Source organism: Mobula hypostoma, chromosome 8 (assembly GCF_963921235.1).
Source record: "Mobula hypostoma chromosome 8, sMobHyp1.1, whole genome shotgun sequence".
In the NCBI taxonomy this organism is placed as follows: domain Eukaryota; kingdom Metazoa; phylum Chordata; class Chondrichthyes; order Myliobatiformes; family Myliobatidae; genus Mobula; species Mobula hypostoma.
The window spans coordinates 66,470,555-66,496,951 of NC_086104.1; the positions used below are offsets into that span (position 1 = coordinate 66,470,555).

The following is a 26,397-nucleotide window of genomic DNA, read 5'->3' on the forward strand; positions in this document are numbered from 1 at the left end:
CATCATCTAAATCATTTATATACAGCGTAAAAAAAAGCGGTCCCAACACCAGCCCCTGCAGAGCACCACTAGTCACTGGCAGCCAACCAGAAAAGGGTCGTTTAATCCCACTTACTGCCTCCTGCCAATCAGCCAATGCCAGTAACTTTCTGTAATACCTTGGGCTCTCTACTTGGTAAGCAGCCTCATGTGCGGCACCTTGTTAAAAGCTTTCTGAAAATCCAAATATACAACATACACTACATCTCCTTTATCTACTCTACTTGTAATCTCTCCAAAGAATTCCAAAAGGTTTGTCAGGCAAGATTTTCCTTGAAGGAAAGTTAGCCATTTCAGCCCTGGGGAAAAGCCTCTGACTATCCACACGATTAATACCTCTCATCACCTTAAACACCTCTATCAGGTCACCTCTCATCCTCTGTCGCTCCAAGGAGAAAAGGCCAAGTTCACTCAACCTATTCTCAAGCTCCCCAATCCAGACAACATCCTTGTAAATCTCCTCTGCACCCTTTCTATAGTTTCCATATCCTTCCAGTAGTGAGGTGACCAGAAATGACCACTGTACTCCAAGTGGGGTCACAGCAGCCTGGGGTATATCTTGTCTAGTCCCGGTGACTTATCCAACTGGATGCTTCCAAAAGCTCCAGCACATCCTCTTTCTTAATATCAACATGCTGAAGCTCTTCAGTCCGCTGTAAGTTATCCTTACAATCACCAAGGTCCTTTTCCGTAGTGAATATTGAAGCAACGTACCTAGGAGGGAGGAGAAGATGGCGGCGCGACACAGCTCACAGCAGCCACTCCGGTGGTGATGTCTGTTATTTGACAAGTAAGGTGCGGTGCACAATCCTGATTTGATGGAGACGGACGTGAGAGCACGGAGGAACATCTGATGAAACTTCTGAAATGCCTGCTTCGCAGCTGCTGCTGCTACTGTGTGGTCCAGAATCTCCGGAGGGGAAGGCCCTGAGTCCTCGGCTTTGCTTGTTGCTCGGCGGCCGGGGCGGGGTCGAAGCGCTCAGCAGAGGATGGTGCTCAGAGAGGCTGGTCGGAGGCTCGAAGTTTTCGGACGGACTCAGAGTCTGCTGCAGTTGGGTCCTTCCATTAGTGCTGCATTGGCAAATTTGCGGCGCTTGGAGGTTCATGGCAGGGAGAGTTTCTCCCTTCTGCCAGCTGCGTGCGATAATGAGGCTATTGAGACTTTGAGACTTTTTTTTACTGTGCCCATGGTCTGCTCTTTATCAAATTACGGTATTGCTTTGCACTGTTGTAACTATATGTTATAATTATGTGGTTTTGTAAGTTTTAGTCTTGGTTTGTCCTGTGTTTTTCTTGTGATATCATTCTGGAGGAACATTGTATCATTTTTTAATGCATGCATTTCTAAATGACAATAAACGAGGACTGAGTGTCCTCATAATCTAATCTAATCTTTAAAAAAAGTATTCATTAAGTACCTCCACTATCTCCTCTAGTTCCATACACACTTTTCCACTGTCACACTAGATCAGTCCTATTCTCTGACGTCTTATCCTCTTGCTCTTTACATACCTGTAGAATGCCTTGGGGTTTTCCTTAATCCTGCTCACCAAGTCCTTCTCATGGCCCCTTCTGGCTCTCCTAATTTCATTCTTAAACTCCTTTCTGGTAGCCTTATCATTTTCTAGACCTCTACCTAGTTTTTTGAATCTTTTGTAAGCTTTTCTTCTTGACTAGATTTTCAATAGACTTTGTGCACCACGGTTCCTGTACCCTACCATCCTTTCACTGTCTGATTGGAACATAGCTATGCAGAATATCACGCAAATATCCCCTGAACATTTGCCACATTTCTGCCGTCCATTTCCTTGAGAACATCTGTTCCCAATTTTTGCTTCCAAGTTCCTGCCTGATAGCTTCATATTTCCCCTAACTCCAATTAAGCACTTTCCTAACTTGTCTGTTCCTAACCTTCTCCAGTGCTATGGTAAAGGAGATAGAATTGTGATCACTATCTCCAAAATGCTCTCCCACTGAGAGATTTGACACCTGACCAGATTCATTTCCCAATACCAGATCAAGTTACAGCCTCTGCTCTTGTAGGCTTATCTACATATTGTGTCAGGAAACCTTCCTGAACACACCTAACAGACTCCACCCCATCTAAACCTCTTGCTTTAGGAAGATGCCAATCAACATTTGGGAAATTAAAATCTCCCACCACAATAACCCTGTTATTATTACACCTTTCCAGAATCTGTCTCCCTGTCTGCTCCTCGATGTCTCTGTTGCTATTGGGAGGTCTATAAAAACACCCAGTAGAGTTATCGACCCCCTCCTGTTTCTGACTCCCACCCACAGAGACTCAGTAGACAATCCCTCCATGATTTCCTCCTTTTCTGCAGCCGTGACACTATCTCTGATCAGTACTGCCAAACCCCCACCTCCTTTGCCTCCCTTCCTATCCTTTCTGAAACATCTAAAGCCTGGCACTCTATGTAACCATTCCTGCCCTTGAGCCATCCAAGTTTCTGTAATGGCCACAACATCATAGCTCCTAGTACTGATCCAAGCTCTAAGCTCATCCGCTTTGTGCTAAATTATGTGCTATCAGTACATCTGAAAGGTAGAGAACGAGTCAGAATGACAGGAAAGTATATAGGATCACCATAGAAGGAGGGAATCCAAGAACTCTACTGAAGATTAAATAAGATTAGTGTAAGAAGATTTTCCATGAACAATTCTTTTGAAAATCAGCAAGTTTTTTGTAAGTTGCTACTGCATCATATATTATGAGTTTGGTATTATACCATAGATACAGAAAACATGTGCAATAAGGTAGAATTTTTTTTTCTCTGACTTTATACATTTCAGTCAAGTAAGCTTTCACTGCATAGTACCCTATAGATATTTTTGGAAAACAAGCTCTGTGTTCTTGTTCTAGGCCTGAACATGGAATGGGTCCTGAAGGAAGTATGGGACCTCCAGGAGGTCAGTCCAACATGATACCTTCTAACAATGACCCAAGTATGTACTCACCAAACCGCTACCCTGCACAACAAAGGTAATTTTTAACATTATTTTTCATTATTAATCACTTGTGACATTTTCCTTGATTCTCCAGAATTTTAGTGTGTAGGAAAAAGAGCTAAACCACTGCATCTCCAACTCAGTAGAGGGTACAGTCTCAGAATAGAGGACAGCAATTTACAATAGAGATGAGGAGGAATTTCTTTAGCTGGTTGGTGGTGAATCTGTGGAATTTGTTGCCACAGGCAACTGTGGAGGCCAGGTCATTGAGTGTATTTAAGGGAGATGTTGATAGATTCTTATGTCAGTGCGTGCAAAGGGGAGTAAGCGGGAGAATGGGATTGAGAGGGAAATGGATCAGCCATGATCAAATAGTGGAGCAGACTTGACTGGCCATATGGCCTACTTCTGTTCCAATATATTTTGGTCGAATAGTGTTTGTTATTGACACAGGAAGTAGACCAGATTGACTATTATGTCAACTCTTCTGTGGTCTCCTGTCTGTTCCATGGTACCTCTCAAAAACAATTCTATTCTTACCCCAGTCTATTTGCCATGCAAGAGGGCATTCTCACATGTTGCTGGAACCACGTTCTGAGGTTTGCACAAACATTACTATTCCTTGAATGAATATTTTTGTTATGTTGCTAATTGAGACCACTAGTCTACCACTTTCCTTAATCTGGCATTCTGGATGATCCTTATAATATACCATTATATATAAAGCTAGGTACCAAGGATAAAATTGTTGTAGCTTAATAGTCATACCAACAAAACTGCATTCCTCTTGGGAACATGGCAACCAAACACTGGTAGAGATAACACACTATCCTAACTTGGAATAATATTGTGGATTTTTTATTGTTGTGGGTCAGACTTCTGAAACTCCCTGTTTCTGATGGGTTCAGGCAAACCACCATTTCTGCTTGTCCTTTAGGTGTAGGAAGTAAATACTGGCCTTGTCAGTGATGCCTACATCCCATGAAAGAATTTGGAAATAAGGATCTTTGTATCATATCAGCAGTTAGAATCACATTACCAGACCTTTGAAATTTATCATTTCTTATTTTGTCTGCTACCTTGTTGGTAATTTAGCTTGACATTTCAAAGTACTGACATTTGCATTACCAAAGTGGCTGTAATGTTTTTTAAAATGTCTATGTTGGCATAATTAAAATCCAGATGGAACTGAGTGTAATTAAGTGCAAATTTATGAACTAATAATATGGCAGTCAAACTTTTGGTTTGCATCTTTGACAATACACAACCGTGCAAACATTTTTCTGCAGGCACGATCTTTATGGGCAACAATACCCAGGCCAAGGACCCCCTTCTGGACAAACACCATATGGAGGCCATCAGACTGGAATGTATCCTCAGCAGCAGGTAGAACCATCTGTTAGAGTTACCACTGATGAACATAACAAGAATAGTACAAATAACTTTCTATTTTAATACTGTACAATTGTTTGATTTTTCTGATGTCCATTTTTGATGAAAGGTCATCAGCATGCAGTGTTACCTCTGTTTACATACACCCTAGGAAAAGAATGTTACTTGACATAAGTAGTTTAGGCTAAATCAAGATTTGTTGTTGGATAACAAAGTTTCTCCTTAAAGATGTCAAAAACACATTGTCTATAAAATGCCAGTTTTCTTGCATACAGTAAGTCAGTTGTATTTATGAATATGGGAACAGAGAGAAGTCATTTAGTCCTTTCAGGCACCTCCAGTTTTTACTAAGATTTGTGACCCAACTTGCCCTTTCCCGTATTCGCTTAGAATATTGATTTCAGATAGAAGGATAAATTTTGATTTAGTATCGGTGTTTTCAGAAATTCCAAATTCCACAACATTTTAATGCGGCTACTGACTTCCATTATAAGACTGCTGAAATGATTCATCAGATTTGATCATTGAAATCAGCAGGCCCACGTTTTCCTCATGTTGAGTTGTACTGGATTTGAAATTAGTCCACATTCAGTGAATTCATTCTCCAGGTAAATTTTCATCAGTCATGTCATCAGACTCATGCATTTAAACATTAATTTGAAGACATCGGTCATTAAGATTAACTTGCAAAAGTTATCTTTTTAGTGTATGCCATGTTTATCTAGTTTTTCATGCAGTTGGGGAGTGGGGTGTTCAAAAAAAAACTGTTCATGAAATTCAGATACATTAATGGCATGAAAATAAGCAAATTCAAACTTGGCAAAGTTTTAATTAGTGTAATTTGCTTGCATCAATACCTGCAAAAAATTCTTCTTTCTTTCAAGGATGCACAATTACTAATTCCGTGAGTTATGCTAAAATAACCATGTTTTTGTACGTAGCTTGATCATAATTTAGATCCTTGTTCCAGTTGGCAGTGGATAAAGTTTAAAAATATAATGATCAATGAACAATAAAATTAATAATGATTTCCTGAATTTATTCTTTGCATTTTTGCATGTGCTCTGTTCAATTATTCCATTACCAACCTTTCTTATCTTCCACTCTTTCTGTCACTTAATTTCAACTTCTTTCTGCTCTGTTCATCATGTTTTCTACACCACAATCCCGTGTCCTCTCTGTGTATTTTAAACCTGGTTAACTCATATAAAAGGTACACAGCACTGAATGTTGACCTGATTTTGTGTCTGCTATTGCTGAATGTCTTGGTTTTTGCAACATTTTCTGTTTTTAGATTTAGATTCATTTATTTATCTCACGTACATTGAAACATACAGAGAAATGCATCATTTGCATTAACAAGGAACCCACCCAAGGATGTGCTGGGCACAGCCCACAAGTGTAGACACATTCTAGCACTGACATAGCATGCCCATAATGCTCAGCAGAGCAACACAGAACACATGTAACAAAACAACAACTGCAAAACAAGCCCTATCCTCCCTCACACGCGCACACACACACACGCTCAAACCAATGAATGGACAGTCATCCAACCCCAGGCCTCCACGCTTCCAGTCTCCAGGCATTGGGCTTCGACTTCCTTAATGATTTTGTTACTGTGTCGTTTATAAAGAGTACATTGTACTATTATTCACACAAGTATTCATGTTTATTTTTGTTTTATTGTGCAGAATTATAAACGGCCCATGGAGGGCATGTATGGTCCCCCACCAAAGCGCCATGAGAGTGATATGTACAATGTGCAGTATGGCAGCCAGCAGCAGGAAATGTACAATCAATATGGAAATGCTTATACTGGACCAGACAGGAGATCCATGCAAAGTCAGTACCCATTGACATATAACAGAGACAGGATGCAGGGTCCAGGTCCAATGCAACAGCATGGAATGCCACCACAAATGATGGGAGGACCAATGCAAGTGTCCTCTACTGAAGGGCCACAACAGGGGATGTGGCAGTCACGAAATGATATGCCTTATCAGTATCCAAACCGGCAAGGCCCTGGAGCACCTCCGCAGGCATCGCCATATGCAGGGATGAATCGCACTGAAGAAATGATGTTACCTGATCAGAGAATAAATCATGAAGGCCAATGGCCCTCCCACATGAACCAACGTCAGCCTTCGTACATGCAATCAGCCTCTATGGCTCCTATCACACGACCTTCTCAGTCCTCCTACCAGACTCCTCCTTCAATGCCAAACCACATTTCCAGAGCTCCCAGTCCAGCTCCATTTCAACGGTCTCTAGAAAACAGAATGTCCCCCAATAAATCTCCGTACATGTCATCCATGAAGATGCAGAAAGTTGGTCCTCCAGTTCCAGCCTCTCAAGTTGCTGTTCCACAACAGCAGCCTCCCCCTGTGAGGCGGGAAATTACGTTTCCTCCTGGTTCAGTGGAAGCATCGCAACCAGTCTTAAAAGCAAGACGAAAACTTACCTCAAAAGACACTGGTAAAAACTTTTACATTTGAATTAAGTTTGGGTTCATGAAATAATTATAGTAGCACTGATAACAACTTAACAGCTGTTAAATTGGAAGTCTTGGATACTTTACAAGTGAGAAAATATGTAAACCTTTTTTTAAAAAAGATTAGGGGTTGTTCAAATATTTCAGCACCAGATCCCTTAAATTTAATATTTTTTAAAAATCAGGTAATGCTAAAGGGGTTCTCACCTCGTGTTTCTTGTGTTGTAGTATTGATTGACATCATTTCATGCAAAATACATGTTTTAGAAATACTTTCTAAATGGTGAGGATAAAGGGTATGCCTGTCAACAGCTAATTACTTGAATGTTTTCATTTTTTTCACCTTGCCTCTCTCCCCTCCAGCAACAAAGGTATCAAACAAATGCAAATATAACTTAACTTTGGCACTTGAATGGTGCAATTATATCTTTCAACATGTCATTCATGAACCAGATAGCAAATGGTAAACCACTTCATATCAGTCTCCTCAAATTGCTTTCATCTGTAGGAAAGTTGGCCACAATATTGAGAACAGCCCTGAGAAAGAGGGTTTGATGCACCTGGGTTGTCAGAGGCCAAAAAACTTGCACTGTAAATTGAAAAAATCTTAAAGACCAAAAGAGTGATGTAATTTTAGTTCAACCTGAATGTAACACCTTTCTGTCAGATTGCTGTAGCTTTCTGTTCTATGATTTTGGGTTTTTTTTTGTGGTAGAATCATAGAAATTTTATGAGGCCCATAATGTGGTGACTGGTTGAAAAAGTGTGACCGAGCTTAGTCCCGCTATCCAGGATTAGATTTGTAGTCCATCAGTCACAGCTTTAATTACATCTCCAAGTACCTATTAAATAATCTGCATTTCAGTCCCTGTCATTCTTACAGTCAGGGAGTTTCAGAATATGTGAGTTTACTTCATGTCCCATCTAATCCACCAACAGATTACTTTAAATCAAGGATCTCAGTCCAAACTTTTGTCTGTTTATTCCCCTCCATAGATGCTGCCTAACCTGTTGAAATCCTCCAGCATTTTCAGTATTTTGCTCTGTACCTTAAATCTTTGCCTCTTTGTTTTAACCCCTGTACAAAGTAAAGTAATTGTTTTGTAATGAATCAATTTGAACTTCCAGTAATTATGTCTCTCTGGTTCAAGGAGAATTCCAACCTATTCCATATTTTTTCATGATTAAAATTTTGCAGTAATGGCAACATCCTTGTAAATCTCTTTTCTTGTGCATATTTTTCCTAAGATTTGGTGAGCAGAACTGAGTGGAATATTCAATCTGTTGTCTGACTAACTGTTATTGAAAATAGTTTGACACCATCTCCATGCTGTAGTATTCCATGTCCAGGCTAAGAAAGGAAAGCATTTTTAAGCACAAAAGACTCCGCGGTTGCTGGAAATCCAGAGCAACACACACAAAAAGCTGGTGGAACTCAGCAGGTCAGGTAGCATCTATTGAAGTGAATAAACAGTTGGCATTTCAGGCCAAGACCCTTCATGAGGACTGGAAAGGAAGGGGGAAGATGTCAGAGTAAGAAAATGGGAGGAAGGGAAGGAGTACAAGCTCGAAGGTGATAGGTTAAGCTAGGTGGGTTGGGGAGGGGGGAATGAAGTAAGAAGCTGGGAGATGATTGGTGGAAAAGGTAAATGGCTGAAAGAATAGGAATCTGACTGGAGAAGAGAGTGGATCATGGGAGAAAGGGAAGAAGGTATGGCACTGGGGGGAGATGATAGGTAGGTGAGGAGAAGAGGTAAGGGGGGCAAAATGAAGAAGAGGGAAGGGGGAGGAGAAAAAATTATTGGAAGTTGTAGCAATCTATGTTAATGCCATCAGGTTGGAGGCTACTTAGAGGGAATATAAGGTGTTGCTCCCCCACCTAAGAGTAGCCTCATCTTGCCAGAAGGGGAGGCCATGGACCAACATGGGAATGGGGATTGGAATTGAAATAGTTGGCCACTGGGAAATCCTGCTTTTTTGCAAATGAAGCAAAGAGTTCAACAAAGCATTCCACCAATCTCCGTTGGGTCTCACCAGTGTAGAGGAGGCTGCTGAATACAGCAGGTAACCCCAACAAATTTTCAGTTGAAGTGTTGCCTCACCTAGAAAGACTGTTGGGCGCCCTGAATGGAGGTGAGGGAGGAGGTAAATGTGCAGGTGTAACATATCTGCCACTTGAAGGAATAAGAGCCTGGAGGGAGATTAGTGGGGCGGGACAAATGGACAAGGGAATCATGGAGGAAACAATGCCTGCAGAAAGAGGAAATTGGGGGAGGGGGAATAAAGGTGTGTTTAGTGGTGGAGTCTTGTTGAAGATGGTGGAAGTTTCAGAGAATGATGTGTTGAATGTGGAGGCTTATAGGGTGGTAGCTGAGGACAAGAGGAACTCCATCCCTGTTAAGGCAGCAGGAGGATGAGGTGAGCGCAGATGTCAGGGGAATGGAGGAGAAGTGGGTGAGCGCAGCATCAGTGGTGAAGGATGGGAAACCCCCGTCTTTGAAAAAGGAGGACATCTCTTATGTCCTATAAAGGAAAGCCTCATCCTGGGAACAGATGCAGTGGAGATGAAGAAACTGAGAAAAGGGAATGGCATTTTTGCAGGAGATAGGATGAGATGGGGTATAGTCAAGATAGCCATGGGAATCAGTAGGTTTATAAAAAATATCGGTAAACACTTAGTCCCCAGAAATGGAGACAAAGAGATTGAGAAAGGGGAGAGAGGAGTCAGAAATGGACAAAGTGAATTTAAGGGCAGGGTGGAGAAGCAAAGAAATAGCTGGGGACCATTACCAAAGAAAGCTTGGAACATGGACTGTTCAGTGTAGCCCACACAAACACAAACACAGGCATAGCCAGGGTCCATGCTGGTGCCCATGGTTGCACCTTGAGAGAAAGTGGGAGGAACCAAAAGAGAAATTTCTGAGGGTGAGGACCAGTTTCGCCAGGAGGGTGGTGATGGTGATGAGGAACTGGTATTGTGACATAGAAGGAGACCATTTGGCCCATCAATGCTCTACTGGTTCCGAGAGGAATCCCATCGATTCCCACTTAGTTTCCTGTAACCTGTTTGATCTCATTCCCGTTAACTATCTGTCTGTTCCCTTTAAATCATGAGGGGTAATTTACAGTAGCCAATAAATTTACCTACCAGCTGATCTTCGGCAGCACTGGGAGAGGGGAGGGATTCCCACATGGGCATGGCGAACATGCAAATTCTGCAAGGAAGAGATTGGAGGTCAGGATCAAACCTGAGCCACTGGAACTGTGAGGTAGCAGTTCAACCTACTCGGCCACTCTGGATTTGTCAGCTTCTTGGCCAACTGTCCAGATGTCAGTCTCTTCCTGCAGAATAAATCCTCCTCCTTTATTGTCGGCAGCATATAGTCAATCCTTGTTTCATCTGCAAATAGCTTCTTCATGCTCCTTTAGAGCAGTCTGAATCATGAATCTGTATGAAAAGTGGGACTGAGTACAGAGCTCTATGGAATCCAGGCTGGTAACTGCCTTCCAGTTGTCCACTATGCTTCCTGCCACCAAGCTGGGTTTTGTTCTAATTTGTCTCTGTACTTTGCATCCTAGTATTTCAGATTAGAACATTAAAGTGAGGTTGTCTGTCTTTGTTGACACTACAAATCACATGGTCATACAGAACAGATAAAGGCCCTTCAGCCCAACTCATTGAATGCTATCAAGTTGCCTTCCTGAGCTAGCCCCATTTGCCTGCGTTTGGCCCAGATGCTCCAAATCTAAATCATTCTTATTCATAAACCTGTCCAGATGTCTTTTAAATATTGGAATTTTAAATGTTGTCTTGAACAATGCCTTTAACTATTACCCTAAAAATACTACAACAAAAGACTTCTGTCTTTGCTTTAATAGGCTCCATCTCTGAGCCTATTTCTTTGGCAAGAACTCACCACCCCACACCGATGACCCCTTCTCCATTCTTCAACCCTCCTCCTCTTCCTGGACACCCTGCCCTGGTCTTCTGCCTGCTCTGGATCTTTTCATTGCCAGCTGACAATGGGACATCAACCATCTGGACTTCAACACTCCTCTCTCCAATTCCAACCTCAATCCTTCCAAACGTTCAGTTATCCATCTATCCATCTGCACCAATCCTAACCTCGTCATCAAACCCGCAGATAAAGTGAGTGCTGTAGAGTCTGACGGACTGACCTGTACTTTGCTGAGGTCCAGCACCAACTCTCAGACACTTCCTCTTACCTGGCCCTGGAATAGAATCCCACTGAGGAACACTAGACCATTGTCTCCCACACCATCACCAATCTTGTTGACTCTGGAGATCACCCGTCCACCGCCACCAACCTCATAGTTCCCGCACCCTGCACCTCCCGTTTCTACCTCTTACCCTAGACCCACAAACCTGCTTGTCCAGGTACACCCATTGTTTCAGCTTGTTCCTGCCCCACTGAAATCATATCGGCATACCTCAACTCTGCTTTATCCCTTCTAGTTCAGTCCTTTCCTGACACCTAACATGCTCTGGATCTTTTCAATGATTCTGGTTACTGGCCTCCATCTACTTTCTTTTACTATGGATGTTCAGTCCCTCTACACCTCCATCCCCCACCGGGAAGGCCTTAAAGCTCTCCATTTTTTTTCTTGACACCAGACTCCACCACCACTCTCCTCTGCCTAGCGGAACTTGGCCTCACTCTAAATAATTTCTCCTTTGGCTCCTCCCACTTCCTTCAAACAAAAGCTGTAGCCATGGGTCCCAGCTATGCCTGCCTGTTTGTTAGCTACACAGAACAGTCTACGTTCCAAGCCTACACTGGTGACCGTCCCGCACTTTTCCTATGCTACATCAACGACTGCACTGGTGTTGCTTCCTGCACCCATGCCGAACTCATCGACTTCATCCACTTTGCCTCCAACTTCCACCCTGTCTTTAAATTTACCTGGTCCATTTCCAACACCTCCCTCCCCTTTCTTGATCTCACTGTCTGTCTCTGGAGACAGCATATCCACTGATGTCTATTGTAAGCCCACAGACTCTCACAGCTACCAGACGCCATCCCCTTCTCTCAATTCCTCCGTCTCCAGCACATCTGCTCTCAGCTCTCAGGTTGAGGCTTTTCATTCCAGATTTAAAGAGATGTCCTTCTTTTTCAAAGAAAAGGGCTTCCCTTCCTCCACCATCAATGCTGTCCTCAACCGCATTCTTCCATTTCATGCATGTCTGCTCTTACCCCATCCTCCTGCCACGTTACCAGCAATAGGGTTGCTCTTGTCTTCACCTCCCACCAGCCTCCGCGTCCAGAACATAATTCTCCAAAACTTTCATCATCTCCACCAAGCACATCTTTTCCTCTTTCCTCCCCCCAGCACCCCACTTTCTGCTTTCCACAGGGATCACTCCCTGCATGACTCCCTTGTCCATTCATCCATCCCCACTGATCTCCCTCCTGGCACTTAGTTGAACAGAGCTACACCTGGCCCTACACCTCCTCCCTCACTACCTTTTAGGGCCCTAATTCCCCTCCTACCCCTCTTCACAGTCCCCCACCCTGGTCTCATGACTATACCCCTTCCCCACACGAAACCACCACGGTGGGCTTCACAGCTGAACAGGTGAAAAGACAACTGAAACATCTCAACCCAAGCAAGGCTGCAGGACCGGATGGTGTCAGTATCAGGGTGCTCAAAGCCTGTGCCCCTCAGCTATGTGGAGTACTTTGCCATGTATTCAACCTGAGCCTGAGGCTCCAGAGGGTTCCTGTACTGTGGAAGACGTCCTGCCTCGTCCCTGTGCCGAAGACGCCGCGCCCCAGCGGCCTCAATGACTACAGACCAGTGGCATTGACCTCCCACATCATGAAGACCCTGGCGAGACTTGTTCTGGAGCTGCTCTGGCCTATGGTCAGGCCACACTTAGATCCCCTCCAGTTTGCCTACCAGCCCCGACTAGGAGTTGAGGATGCCATCGTCTACCTGCTGAACCGTGTCTACGCCCACCTGGACAAGCCAGCGAGCACTGTGAGGGTCATGTTTTTTGACTTCTCCAGTGCGTTCAACACCATCCGCCCTGCTCTGCTGGGGGAGAAGCTGACAGCGATACAGGTGGATGCTTCCCTGGTATCATGGATTCTTGATTCCCTGACTGGCAGGCCACAGTACGTGTGCTTGCAACACTGTGTGTCCGACAGAGTGGCCAGCAGCACTGGGGCTCCACAGGGGACTGTCTTGTCCCCCTTTCTCTTCACCATTTACACCTTGGACTTCAACTACAGCCCAGAGTCTTGTCATCTTCAGAAGTTTTCTGATGACTCTGCCATAGTTGGATGCATCAGCAAGGGAGATGAGGCTGAGTACAGGGCTACGGTAGGAAACTTCGTCACATGTTGTGAGCAGAATTATCTGCAGCTTAATGTGAAAAAGACCAAGGAGCTGGTGGTAGACCTGAGGACATCTAAGGTACCAGTGACCCCTGTTTCCATCCAGGGGGTCAGGGTGGACATGGTGGAGGATTTCAAATACCTGGGGGTACGAATTGACAATAAACTGGACTGGTCAAAGAACACTGAGGCTGTCTACAAGAAGGGTCAGAGCCGTCTCTATTTCCTGAGGAGACAGAGGTCCTTTAACATCTGCCGGACGATGCTGAGGATGTTCTACAAGTCTGTGGTGGTCAGTGGTATCATGTTTGCTGTTGTGTGCTGGGGCAGCAGGCTGAGGGTAGCAGACACCAACAGAATCAACAAACTCATTCGTAAGGCCAGTGATGTTATGGGGATGGAACTGGACCCTCTGACGGTGGTGTCTGAAAAGAGGATGCTGTCTAAGTTGCATGCCATCTTGGTCAATGTCTCCTATCCACTACATAATGTACTGGGTGGGCACAGGAGTACATTCAGCCAGAGACTCATTCCTCCGAGATGCAACACAGAGCATCATAGGAAGTCATTCCTGCCTGTGGCCATCAAACTTTACAACTCCTCCCTTGGAGAGTCAGACACCCTGAGCAAATAGGCTGGTCCTGGACTTACTTCCTGGCATAATTTACATATTACTATTTAACTATTTATGGTTCTATTACTATTTATTATTTATGGTGCAACTGTAACGAAAACCAATTTCCCCTGGGATCAATAAAGTATGACTATGACTATGAAACAGTCCTACCAGGTGAGGCGACACATCATCTGTGAGTCTGTTGAGTTATCTACTGTGTCCGGTGCTCCCAGTGTGGCCTTCTGAATATCAATGAGACCCAACGTAGATTGGGAGACCGCTTCACTGAGCACCTACGCTCTCCACCAGAGAAAGCGAAAACTCCCAGTAACCACCCATTTTATTTCCATTTCCCATTCCCATTCCAGTATGTCATTCCATGGCCTCTTCCACTGTTGTGATGAGGCCTCACTTAGGTTGGAGGAACAACACCTATTATTTCATTTGGGTAGCGTCCAGCCTGATGGCATGAACATTGATTTCTTAAACTTGGGTAATGCCCCGACTACCCCTCTGCTTCACCATTTCCTATCCCCTTTTCCCTCTCTCACCTTTTCCCTCTCTCACCTTATCTTCTTGCCCGCCCATCACCTCCCCTGGTGCTCCTCCACCTTTTCTTTATTCCATGGTCTTCTTTCTCTTTCACCAATCAACTTCCCAGCTGTTTATTTCATCACCCCGCCTTCAGGTTTCACCTTTGTGTTTCTCTTTCCCCTCCTCCCACCTTTTAAATCTACTCCTCAGTTTTTTTTTTCTCCGGTCCTGCAGAAGGGTTTCAGCCCAAAACGTTGACTGTACTCTTTCCCGTAGATGCTGCCTGGCCTGCTGAGTTCCTCCAGCATTTTGTATGTGTTTGGATTTCCATCATCTGCAGATTTTCTCTTGTTTGTCTTTGCATTAAATTTCTTTTTATAATAATATAGTTAATACCTTAATTCTGTGCACATATTTTGCTTGTATTTTCCCCCGTGTATCTCTGTGGTTGGAGCAAACTTGGGTCTTAAGTCTGTAAGTTTTAGATTTCCGCCTCATTCCAAAGAACTGAGTATCTAATCCAGGCCAGCACCTTGTAAACAAAATATAATGAGAATCAGATTTATTATCATTGGCATATGTCATGTTATTTTGTGATAGCAGTACTGTATAATACATTTTAAAAAATTATTGTAAGTTGCAATAAATAGCATCACAAGAGACCAAAGTAGTGAGCTAGTGTACATGGGTTGTTCAGAAATCTGATGGAAATGGGGATGAGACTGTTCCCAAAATGTTGAATGTATGTCTTCAGGCTCCTGTGCCTCATCCCTGATGGTAGTAATGAGCAGAGGGCATATCCAGGGTAGTGAGTGTCCTTGGTGATGGAGTGAAATCTCTCATCTGTGACATTTAACTGTAGAAGTATTTCATTAGATATAAAGTGCTTGAAGAAATCCTAAGATTGTAAGTAGAAGTATATAAATATATGTTTCCATCCCTTTTTACAATAAGTACCTCTGAAAACTTGGGTAATTACATCTTGCAGTCTTTATGGAGATACTACAATTTCCCTTTTGCTGAAGAGTGTAATTATTGTTACATGTATCAAGTCAGTTCATCATATAGTATTTGGATGTAGGAGCTTAGAATGATAAAATAAGGATTTAATAAATGTCTTTTTAAATAGATATTGAACTGCATGAACTACATGAACTTGCAGCTACCATCTGCAAAAATCAAGTAACAGTCAATCTGCGTATATTTCTTCAATTACATTGTTATATCATTACCAATGCTAGCATTTATTACCAGTTTTTTTTATCCTTAAAATAAAAATTGGTGGTGAGATACAGACTCCTGTCCATGTGTTAAAAATGCTCCCCCTTCCAATGCTTTGAATAGGTAGGTCCAGTTTATTGACCCATTGACAATAAAGTAACAGACATATTCATGATGCTGGTGCTTGATGGTGGTGCTTCTATGCATGTGTTGATCATGACTTTCCAGCGTTGCATGCCATTTGTAAATATAAACCTGAATGTTGTCTGGGTGTTGCTGTATTTGAAGAAGGGCAAATGGAACCGAACATTCTCTACTTATTGCTGGGCATCCCCACTTCCAAACTTCATGATGTAATAATCTCGAAAGGTAGCAAGTCCTCAGAACCGAATGATCTGCCTTGAAGGTTTTGAAGGAAGTGACTGTGGCTATAGTGGATGCACCACTGGTTGTCATCTTCCAAAATTGATTCTTAAGTGTCCCACAGAGTTGAAAGTAGAAATGTTAACCCTAACATTTCAGGAAAGTGAGGGAGAACAAACCAATTAGCCTAGAGTAATATGGAGATTACTTGAATCTATAATTAAGGAATGTATAATATTGTAGGGCAAGCTCAGTATGGATTTATTAAAATGAAATTGCATTTGACAAATCTGCTGGAAATATTTGTGTCTGTAACTAAAAAGAGTGAGCCAGTTGTGTACTTGGACTTTGAGATGATAACAATATTAAGTGTACGGTAGGAACAGTTTTCTGGTGTGGGTTGGGGATTGGTTCAACAGTCTGGAAGCAGAGTCAGAATAAATGGCTCATTTTCAGAATTGCAAGGTCGTGGATGCATAACTCAGTTCAGGAGCCAGAATTCTTCACAATCTATATCAGTGATTTGGATGAGATAATCAATAGCAATATATTAAAGCCTACTGATGATATACAGCACGAGCTGCAAGGAAGATGCAGGGAGACTTTGGGGATAGAGGCAGGATGACTGGACAGGCAATTACATGGTAACATGGAAAGACGTGGTGATATCCTGTTTGGTAGAAAGAAAATGCAATAGTAGAATTTTTTTAATGTAATTTTAGATTAAAAGGTGTTAGTGTTCAGAAGCACTTAGTGTACCATAAATCACTGAAAGTAAACATGTCCTTACTTCAAGCAGTGGAAATAGCTAACAAACAGCATGTTGGCCTTCATTGTTACAGCATTCGATCAGCAGGGTAGAGATGTCTTGCTTCAATTATATGGGGTTCTGGCGTAACCAGATCATAAATATTATAAACAAATCTGGTCTCCCAACCCAAAGAATATCTTTGCAAAAGAGGAGAGCTGTGAAGGTTTGTCAGATTGTTGTGTGAGGGAAAAATTGAGCAGACTGTGTCAATACTCCTTAGTATTAAGTAAGTGGGAAAAGATCTGATTGAAAGATACTTAATTACTGCAGAACTTGGCAGACTAAGTATTGGTCATATGTTTACCCTTGTTGAGGTATCTGAAGATTGAGGATTGGCCATTCATGAGAAAGATGAAAAGTAATTTCTCACCCAGAGAGTCGTGAATCTTTGTAATTTTCTACCCAAGAAGGTGTGGAAGCTCAGTTGCGCAGTATATTCAAAACAGATCAAGAGCTCAATATATTCATGACAAAAATCAATAGATTTTTAAGAAATTAAGAGCATGGAAGAATGTGATAAGGTGACACTGAGGTAAAAGATCAGCAATGACCTTGCTGAACTGTAGAGTAGGCACAAAGGACTGAATGGACTGCCCCATCTATCTATCATGTCCTTGTGATATCTCTAATTCCCACCTCCTTTTGTTGATCTTAAGGAGCAATTTTCTTGTGTTTTAGATTACACAGTATACTTGCTAAAGTGAATAGGCATGATGCCAACAGAATCTGACATCCTTGAATATAATTGATGTCTCAATCCAATTGGAAAAAAATCTAATAAAGATTGTATGAATATATGTGTGCCTTTAAAAGAAAATTAAAAATTTAACACAAGGTTAAGAGTAACTAAGTGCAGAGTTATTTCAAAGTCCGATTTGAATACCATTTGGCAAACTAACCTAGCATTACAGCTTCAAACATTTTAGATTAACAGAACTGTTGTTAATGGCATTGAAAACTGTTTACATAGCTGTTTAATTATCAAGTTACAGAAGATCAAGAAATTTTACTAAAATTTCACAGCACAATTGAACTTAAACTAAAACAAAGTAATTTTTTAACTTTACATCAGTTTTGCACATAAAAATATGTATCGGGATAAGGCTTCAGTTTACTGTGCTAAAAGCCTGGTCATGGCTCAAGGACTTTCCTTACAGAATAGCAGTGAGGCCACAAGTACAGTGGGACTGGAACAGGCACAAAAGATAAATTCACTCGCAGACATCCCACAGGAGAACGGGCAGTGTGGGATGATTCAGACTCAATCCAGTCCAATGCCTCTCTTTCTTATTTCCCCACACTTAAGCACTTTGTACATCTTGTTAACTGATTTCACTAATCTATTTATGGATTTCTTTATTCCATTACTCTTCTCACAATTATCTATGTTTCTGAATTCCACTATCTTGTTATTCATTCACAGTGTTGTTGCCCTGATTGTGAAGCTTTTTTTCAACTGCCCTTACACAGACCAACTTGGCAGGTCACTTGAGAGAACAATTGAGCATCAACTATATTAGTGTGGTTGACAAGAGTCAAATGAGCAGATTGATTAACTGAACCCAGTCGGATAATCCAGCAGTTTCACTGTTACCATAACTGACAGAGCTTTTTACTTGAGGCTTATTCAGTATAATTTCAAATCTTCATATGGGTCTAACTGAGGAATTCAAGTTTGACTAATACCTGTTTGAACTGCTATTCCTAATTTTTCAGGAGCCCCAGAGGCATGGCGGGTTATGATGTCACTCAAGTCTGGCCTTTTGGCTGAGAGCACTTGGGCTCTGGATACCATCAACATCTTACTTTATGATGATAGCACTGTAGCGACATTCAACCTCTCCCAGGTAAATAAACCACCTTGAAATTCAGACATTGTGTCTTAGAATTTTATGATCCTCTTTCCTGAGAGTTCTGTTTGTCTAAGTTTGGTGATTGCTGAATTGATTCTCTCCCAACTATTCTTTATCTTTTTACGCAAGTTTGTACATTTCGTACTTTTCCTGTGGATATCATAATTTAAAAGTCATTTTCTGCGCAAGCAATCAGAGAAATTAGATTAACTAATGCATGCATTACTAAATGACAACAAAAGGGGACTGCGTGTCCTCATAATCAGTCATAATCATAACTAGCATTTTTCCCAACTGCTATTCCTCAAGATCTTCTTCAACCAAGTCTGTGGTCAAACCGATCAGCAAACATTGTGAAAAACTGTACAGTGGCAAATTGTGTTCAACTAAGCTATAGATTTTGAGATCAAAGTATGGTGAATGATTTATTCAGAAAATAAGCAGCTTTAAATTTAGAATGGTCTAGTCATGTTATTTGCTTGAATATGACAAGGTGTCCTTGGCACATTTGATTATAAACATTCAAAGGAATTTTGAGATTTCAGTTTATATCTACTGTTCATCCCACTCTGTCTTTCAGCTGTAAGAACTGTTTAAAGAGCATAGCTTTGCAGATTTTATTTTTCCCTCTCAAGGATGTTGAAGCACTGGATAAGATGTAGAGGAAAAAAACACAGAAGAAAGATATTACAGCAAAAAGGATATATTTACCTGGAATCACTGAACAGGTTTTGCAGACCCTTCATCAAAACTATAATAATAAAAGATCAATACCCTAAAATGTGAATATTTTTCTCCAAATGGTGACTCAATATTTAAAGATGTTTCTGGGTGTTTTTTGTTTTGGATTTTCAGAAGCTGCAAAATTTATTTTGTATTATCATTTAATTATGGCTTCCTCAAATTCCAAGATGCACCATCACATTTTTCTGTAATTAAATATAGAATAAAATCTGACAGTTGTCCTTCCATCTCATCAGTATGTCTTCCTGAAATCTTCAATTTTTGTGATATTGACTGATCTTTAGTAGTTTGTTGAACATGACTGTATTCTCTTGCTTTTGGCGCAATATGCTAGAATTTAATGAGTAAGTGTCAGCACTCTTAGTCACAAGAAAATAAACTAAATAATTATAATGAACTTGCTGCAAAATAGATCCATTCCAGTACTAGCCTGTTACAAAGTTTAACAACATGGAATCAGGCCCTTTCGCCCAACTCATCCATGCCCACCAAGTCAACAAACTGTACCTTATTCTGAGCTTATGTTTGAACGGCTTGTTGCTGACATTATATTAAAATTAGTGTTCTTTTGAGTGGCTTTCAAAATATTGAATATGAAGTTCTATCTTAATTTGTGAAAGTCTGTGTAGGTTAGCTAAAAAGCATTGGGATGGCACAGTAGCTAGTGGTTAGCACAACGCTCTACAGTACCTGCAGTCAGGGTTCCGTTCCCACCGCAGCCTGTAAGGAGTTTGTTTACCTTCTCCCCATGACCGCACGGGCTTTCTGCAGCTGCTTCAGTGTCCTCCACAGTCCAAAGATGTACCGGTTGGTCAGTTAACTGGCTATTGTAAATTGTCCCGTATTAGGCTCGGGTTGAATCAGAGGATTGTTGGGCGGCATGGCTCAAAGGTCCAGAAGGGCCTGTTCTGCACGGTGTCTCAATAAATAAATAAATTCATACAAACATAACTGTAAATGCAGCATTACATTTATGTAGCTACAGTTGGAAAAGGTGAGGGGTAAAAATAGAAGGAAGATATGCATTGTAATTGAAACAATGCTTGGTGGTATACCTAGCCCAGTTTGTGCCAGCAACATAAATAACAATCAGAATGCTCCATTTTGGATCAGATTCTCTGCAGTTTGGAGTTCTAATGCCACTTCAATAAGTTTGGTTAAATTTAAAGTGAATGGAGAATAATGTGCTTGAAGTTCTAAAAATAAGTCCTTTTATCTCTGTTTTTGTTGCAGTTGTCTGGTTTCCTGGAACTTCTAGTAGAATATTTCAGAAGATGCTTGATAGAAATATTTGGAATTTTAAAAGAGTACGAGGTTGGAGATCCTGGTCAGAAGGCTCTGCTTGATCCCAATGTATTTAAGAAAGATGATGGTAACTGTACTAAAGATGATATAACAGAGGAAGAAGAGGGGGAAGAAATTGATGATGACTATGACGATGATGATGATGATCAAGATGATGATCAATCAGAAAGTGAAAACAGTCAAGTCAACTTTGGAGCAGATGATTTGCAACTTGGTGAAGAAAAACCAAAACAAGCCAGTAAATTTGACAGGCTACCACTGAAGATTGTAAAGAAGAAGGACCTTTTTGTTGTAGATCGTACAAATAAACTTGGTCGAGTTCAGGAGTTTGACAGTGGATTGCTCCATTGGAAAATTGGTGGAGGTGACACAACAGAGCACATTCAGACCCATTTTGAGAGCAAAATGGAAATATTGTCACGCAAGAGGGTGACGGGATGTTTAAGTATACCAACTAAAGAGAAAAAGATAAAAGAGCATGAGAACAAAAAAACCATCAGTACAGAAGAGCAGCTAGAAAAGAGCATCACAGCAACAATAGATGATGTGTTGTCAGCTCGGCCCGGTGCCTTGCCAGAAGACCATTCCAATGGTTCAGCTTCTGAGACAGAAAGCAGTAAATTTCTCTTTGGCATCCACCAGGCAAAAAACCACAGAAATATAAAGTTATTGGAGGATGAGCCTTGCAGCCGTGATGAGACTCCATTGTGTACAATCTCTGACTGGCGGGACTCTTTGGCAAAGCGTTGTATTTGTGTGTCAAATATAGTTCGTAGCTTGTCTTTTGTGCCTGGGAATGATATTGAAATGTCAAAACACTCGGGCCTAATACTTATTTTGGGAAAGCTGATATTGCTTCATCATGAGCATCCAGAAAGAAAGCGAACACCACGGACATATGAGAAAGAGGAAGAAGAGGATGAAGGGGTAGCCTGCAGCAAAGACGAGTGGTGGTGGGATTGCCTTGAGGTTTTACGGGAGAACACCTTAGTTACATTAGCCAACATTTCTGGGCAGCTGGACCTGTCTATATACCCAGAAAGCATTTGTTTGCCAATTTTGGATGGCTTGCTACACTGGATGGTATGTCCTTCAGCAGAAGCCCAGGATCCTTTCCCAACAGTGGGACTGAATTCAGTCCTGTCACCACAGCGACTTGTGTTGGAAACATTATGTAAACTCAGCATTCAGGACAATAATGTGGATCTCATCCTGGCAACTCCCCCATTCAGCCGTCAGGAGAAACTATATGCTACTTTGGTTAGGTACGTGGGGGACCGGAGAATTTCAGTCTGCCGAGAAATGTCTGTTGCTCTGTTGTCAAACTTTGCCCAGGGAGACACGTTGGTTGCAAGAGCTATTGCTGTGCAAAAAGGAAGCATCAGCAACTTGATCAGCTTTCTTGAGGATGGCCTCACTGTGGCCCAACTTCAGCACAGTCAGCCTAACCTGATGCACATGCAACCTCCGCCGATTGAGCCTACCAGTGTGCACATGATGTGCCGGGCAGCCAAGGCTTTACTTGCCATGGCTAGAGTAGAAGAGAACCGCTCTGAATTTGTTTTACACGAAGGTCGCTTGCTAGATATTTCTATATCATCTGTTCTGAACTCTATGGTTGCATCTGTCATTTGTGATACACTGTTCATGATTGGTCAGTTATGACAGAAGTGGGAAGCCAAGCATGTGTGAGTGGAGACAAAGAAGTTGCATTTGATTGGCTGTTTCTATTATTTATCCAACAAAAAAAAAAGTAACCTTTGCTCCTATGCCCCGTTTACTAAAGAAATTGGGCTTTAAAAAGTAGTCAAATTGGTCAAATATAAGATGGAAATAAATATTTGCTGTATGTGTATAAGTACTTTTTAAAACATTTTTTTAACCAAAGTTGCTGTCTAGTACAGTTGGGGTCATCTCTATCCCTAGATTCCCTTTGGGTGTTTCTTTCATGTTTGTATGATATTTTTGGAAGCAAAACAGGTGAATTTTGAAATGTGGCAAACATTGTACAATTAAATATTCTTTACCAGTTAAAAAAGGAAAAAAAATGGGGAAAAACAGATTAATTTTGAAATGTACACACCACAGAAAGCGCTGTGCAATAGAACTTAGTGACCTAGGTATAGGGGATCAAAAAAAGGTGTGCATAGTCAACTGTAAAACACAAAATATTAAAATGCATTAGTCTAGCAGCAAACAATTGTTGACCTGGGTTGGGGGGCTGGGAGAGAAAGTGATGATAAACACAAGTTGCTTCCTCATGATACTGTCATATTCATACCTTTCTTGACCTTCCACAGTATGACAGTCCTCAGCAGTCTCTTAGTTCACTTAGTTTATGTTTTGATATTTTTTTCCAACAGCCAAAGGGCTGTAAATGTATATAGAAGTTGTACATTGCACATACCCTCAAACTATTTCTGTTGTGTTTGTTTTTTTTTTGTTTCTTTTAGAATGAGGTTTACAGTTTTCCTTTCTCCATGATGTGGTAAGGTTTAAACAAAGTGGTAGATTTTAATTATTTTTTTTATTATATATTTTTGGCCATATCTCCAATGAGGGTGATGTACAAGTTTCTGTATGTATAAAGTTGTGCTCTATTTCAAGGAGAGCAGCTGATCACATTTTGCTTCGTAATCAAGGTGTGGAAAAGGTTAAGTACAGGTAATGATCAGAAATTTAAAAAAAAATGAAGAAACACAATTTCAGAAATTTTTCAGTGATGCGAATCAGCATATTTGTATTTCAGATAATGTAGTTAAAAACATTGATGTAAATTCCTTCTTTTCCTCTGGCTTAATGAATATCATTTATTCAGTATAAAATCTTTATACTATATGTTCCACATGTTAAGAATAAATGTACATTAAATCTTGTTAAGTGCTGTGATGATTGTTCTTGAATAATTTTTTAATGGATGCAAGTACTTTGGAAGGTTCTACCTGTACTGCTTAGAATTTATTTTTATGGTGGAAAAATGTATTGTACTGCAGGAAAAATTAGTTGCATTGTCCATCAATTTCTCTTCTGTTATTGTTCTAAACGTGGACAGCCCTTGGTGCAACAGAGGTCTCAGAAGCAGCAGGATACTCTAAATCAATGATATCGATGTTACAGTCATGGATGGCCTGAAAGAAGGGTCATTCTTCTGAACTCAGAAACAACAATACAACGTTTGACACAATCATTGGATTTTATTTTACCAGTTGTACTGTTATGTTATTTATGGGAGTTTTCAATTTGCATTTACTTATATCAAGTTTAACATTTAGAGAAGCTTCACCTTTGTTGAATCTGACAGAATGTTCATGACAAGATGTCGTTGATCATTCAGCTGGCTGAAGAGCATGGCCAGCAGTGGGTCATCTGTCATTCAGCATATCAGAGTTAAAATTGCTGGAGAATTTTAATATTTGGATTCTATTTTTGCTTCTAGTTTCTTTCTGTCACCTGAATGGCATCTCCAACTTTGCTTATCTGTGACACTGACTTACAAACTGGTTTTCCAAAACTGTTAACTAAAATACTGACTAGTGAACTTACCTCTGTTGTAAGCAGTTTTGTCAGCTACCAACCATCATCCTTTGAAATCCACTGTCATCCCTGTGCTGAAATCTCTGGTTGAATCTCTGCAGTCTTACCAATACAGCTCGTAAAGTTACAAATGACATTTTATGCAACAGTGAGAAGTGTAATTTATTCCTCCTCATGTTTCTCAAATGTCTGCATTCCTTGACATCAGTAGCCACAATCCTGTAATACTGTTTTCCAGATGTAAATAACTATGTTTACATTGGAAGGGTAATTTCCATTTATTACAATGGCTTCTTCTTCTCCACTTGCACCGTTGCCCATGCTGTCTCCTGAGGTCCGTCCTTGGCCCCCTTCTCCTTTCATCTACATGCAGCCGCTGAACAAAAGCATCCTAGTTCATTGTCAGTTTCCAAACCAATGTTGAGAAAACACAGCTCTGTTTCAGTATCACCTCCATTAATACCACCATCCCTTTAAACAGCCCCAGAGCTTATCTGACATCCCATACTAGATAACGAGAAGCTTCCTTCCACTTGGGAGAACAAAGCGAGTGTCTTTAGTGTCTGTCACAACATTTCCATGACATCTGTCTGAAGTGTTATACTGCACTCTCATGTTGTTACAACCTGTTTTTACCTTCATAACGTTACCTGCTTATCTGTTGCAGAAATCTCATCCATGCTTTTGTCATCTTTAGATTGTATAATTCCATTGCGTTCACTTCTGGCCTTCCTTGCTCCATATTTGAAACTTCAGGTACTCTGCTGCTCTTGACTAAAAATGCATAAACTGATCAACTCACAGCTTTTGACATCCATTCATTTTTTTTTTCTTTGTTAAGCAAACCTCTTCAAAAATTCCATCTGTGATTTCATTCTACCATGGGCTTGCCCCTTGTTATCATATCCAAACCAGCAATCGTCCAAGAACCCTGCATTCATCCATGTTTGTCAAATTGATCATCTCTGAAATTAATCATTGTATTTCCAGCTCCCAGAAATATAGATTCTGGAATTTTCTGCTTTACCTTTCTTTCCTCTTTTAAGATGATCTTTAAAACCTACCTCTTTGATAGAGTCACCTACTCATATATTACTTTGTGTGACTCACCAAAATCTATTTGTTGGCACTCCTGTGAAACGCCTTGGGATATTTTGTTACATTAAAGGTGTAAAAATAATTGCAAGTTGCTATTGTTATGTTTGCCAAACTTGACTAATCAAATCTTAAACATTGAGCTCAGTGTTGTGCATGAATTCATGCTGTAGTTTGAATATTATTTTTGATTGGGCAGCCAGGGTTTCTTTGCTCTCCCACTGAGAAGAGTTTTCATTAGTTAGTCATGTCATGGCTGCTGTACTCGACAATCTTTTTCATGAATGTTGAAGCACTAGAAGAGGCTTTAAAGCCACAGAAAACTTATAAAAATAAACAAATAAAAGCTTAAACTTCCAGTCATTCTGTAGGCACATTAAGAACCATTTTTCTTTTTGGCTTCGAGGGGAGGGGATGTGGGGGAAAAACACAAATCAGAAGTGGTAGTCAGAGATGTCTTGATATATGAGGGTCACGTCTGCTGGTATCATTCACTTGATTGAAAAGCAGTGAGTGCTTTGAAGCATCTGGTAATGTACCATTTGTAAAATAATGCAATTTTTGCAGACTCCCCTCCTCCCCCCCCCAGGAAATATTGGTTGTTTGATGCTGTGCTGGAGAATGCTAGTGACAGCTAAAAACCAGTACAAAAGCCTTCTCCAGAAAACTAGCATGTAATGCTTGAGTCTGTGTAGCAGTATAATGTTTTGTATTAATGACCTGGTTTGCTGCTTGCATGGTGTTGGAATAGGAAAGTCTTATGTTTATACATTATTAATATTCAACATTGCCTTTTAGTCCATCAGTATTTAGGACTGCCTTTTTAATGATCCCAGGCCTAATGTAAAATGTTGTCAATATAGTGGAAAACATGAATCTTTCTTGATCTGAATCGCTTGTGACCCAGTACCAACGAAAGTATTTAAGTAGCTTGGATGGTGCATTGTTAAATTGTTTCATAGCGAGTTCCCACTATCCTCAATAAAACATGTTGCTCAGGTTCTATCAAGATTAGCCATTCCTCTTGCAAATCTCATATTTGGGTGCATTCACTGTGGGGAACC

The 26,397-nt window shown here is 41.0% G+C and overlaps 1 protein-coding gene across 6 annotated transcripts in view; it reads left to right on the forward strand.

Moving 5' to 3' along the window:
• Nucleotides 1–25,422, forward strand: part of arid1b (AT-rich interactive domain 1B) — a 421,995-nt gene extending 396,573 nt beyond the window's left edge. For 5 of the 6 annotated variants that reach the window (XM_063056019.1, XM_063056018.1, XM_063056017.1 and 2 more), the window contains 5 exons: nt 2,924–3,043; nt 4,299–4,395; nt 6,096–6,879; nt 18,519–18,649; nt 20,633–25,421. In XM_063056019.1, coding sequence (XP_062912089.1) covers nt 2,924–3,043; nt 4,299–4,395; nt 6,096–6,879; nt 18,519–18,649; nt 20,633–22,369 — 2,869 coding nt within the window. In that variant the 3' untranslated portion in view covers nt 22,370–25,421. Of the gene's footprint in view, nt 1–2,923; nt 3,044–4,298; nt 4,396–6,095; nt 6,880–18,518; nt 18,650–20,632 lie in introns of all 6 variants that reach the window. The other variant, XM_063056016.1, reaches the window with a different exon arrangement.
• Nucleotides 25,423–26,397: the final 975 nt, after the last annotated feature.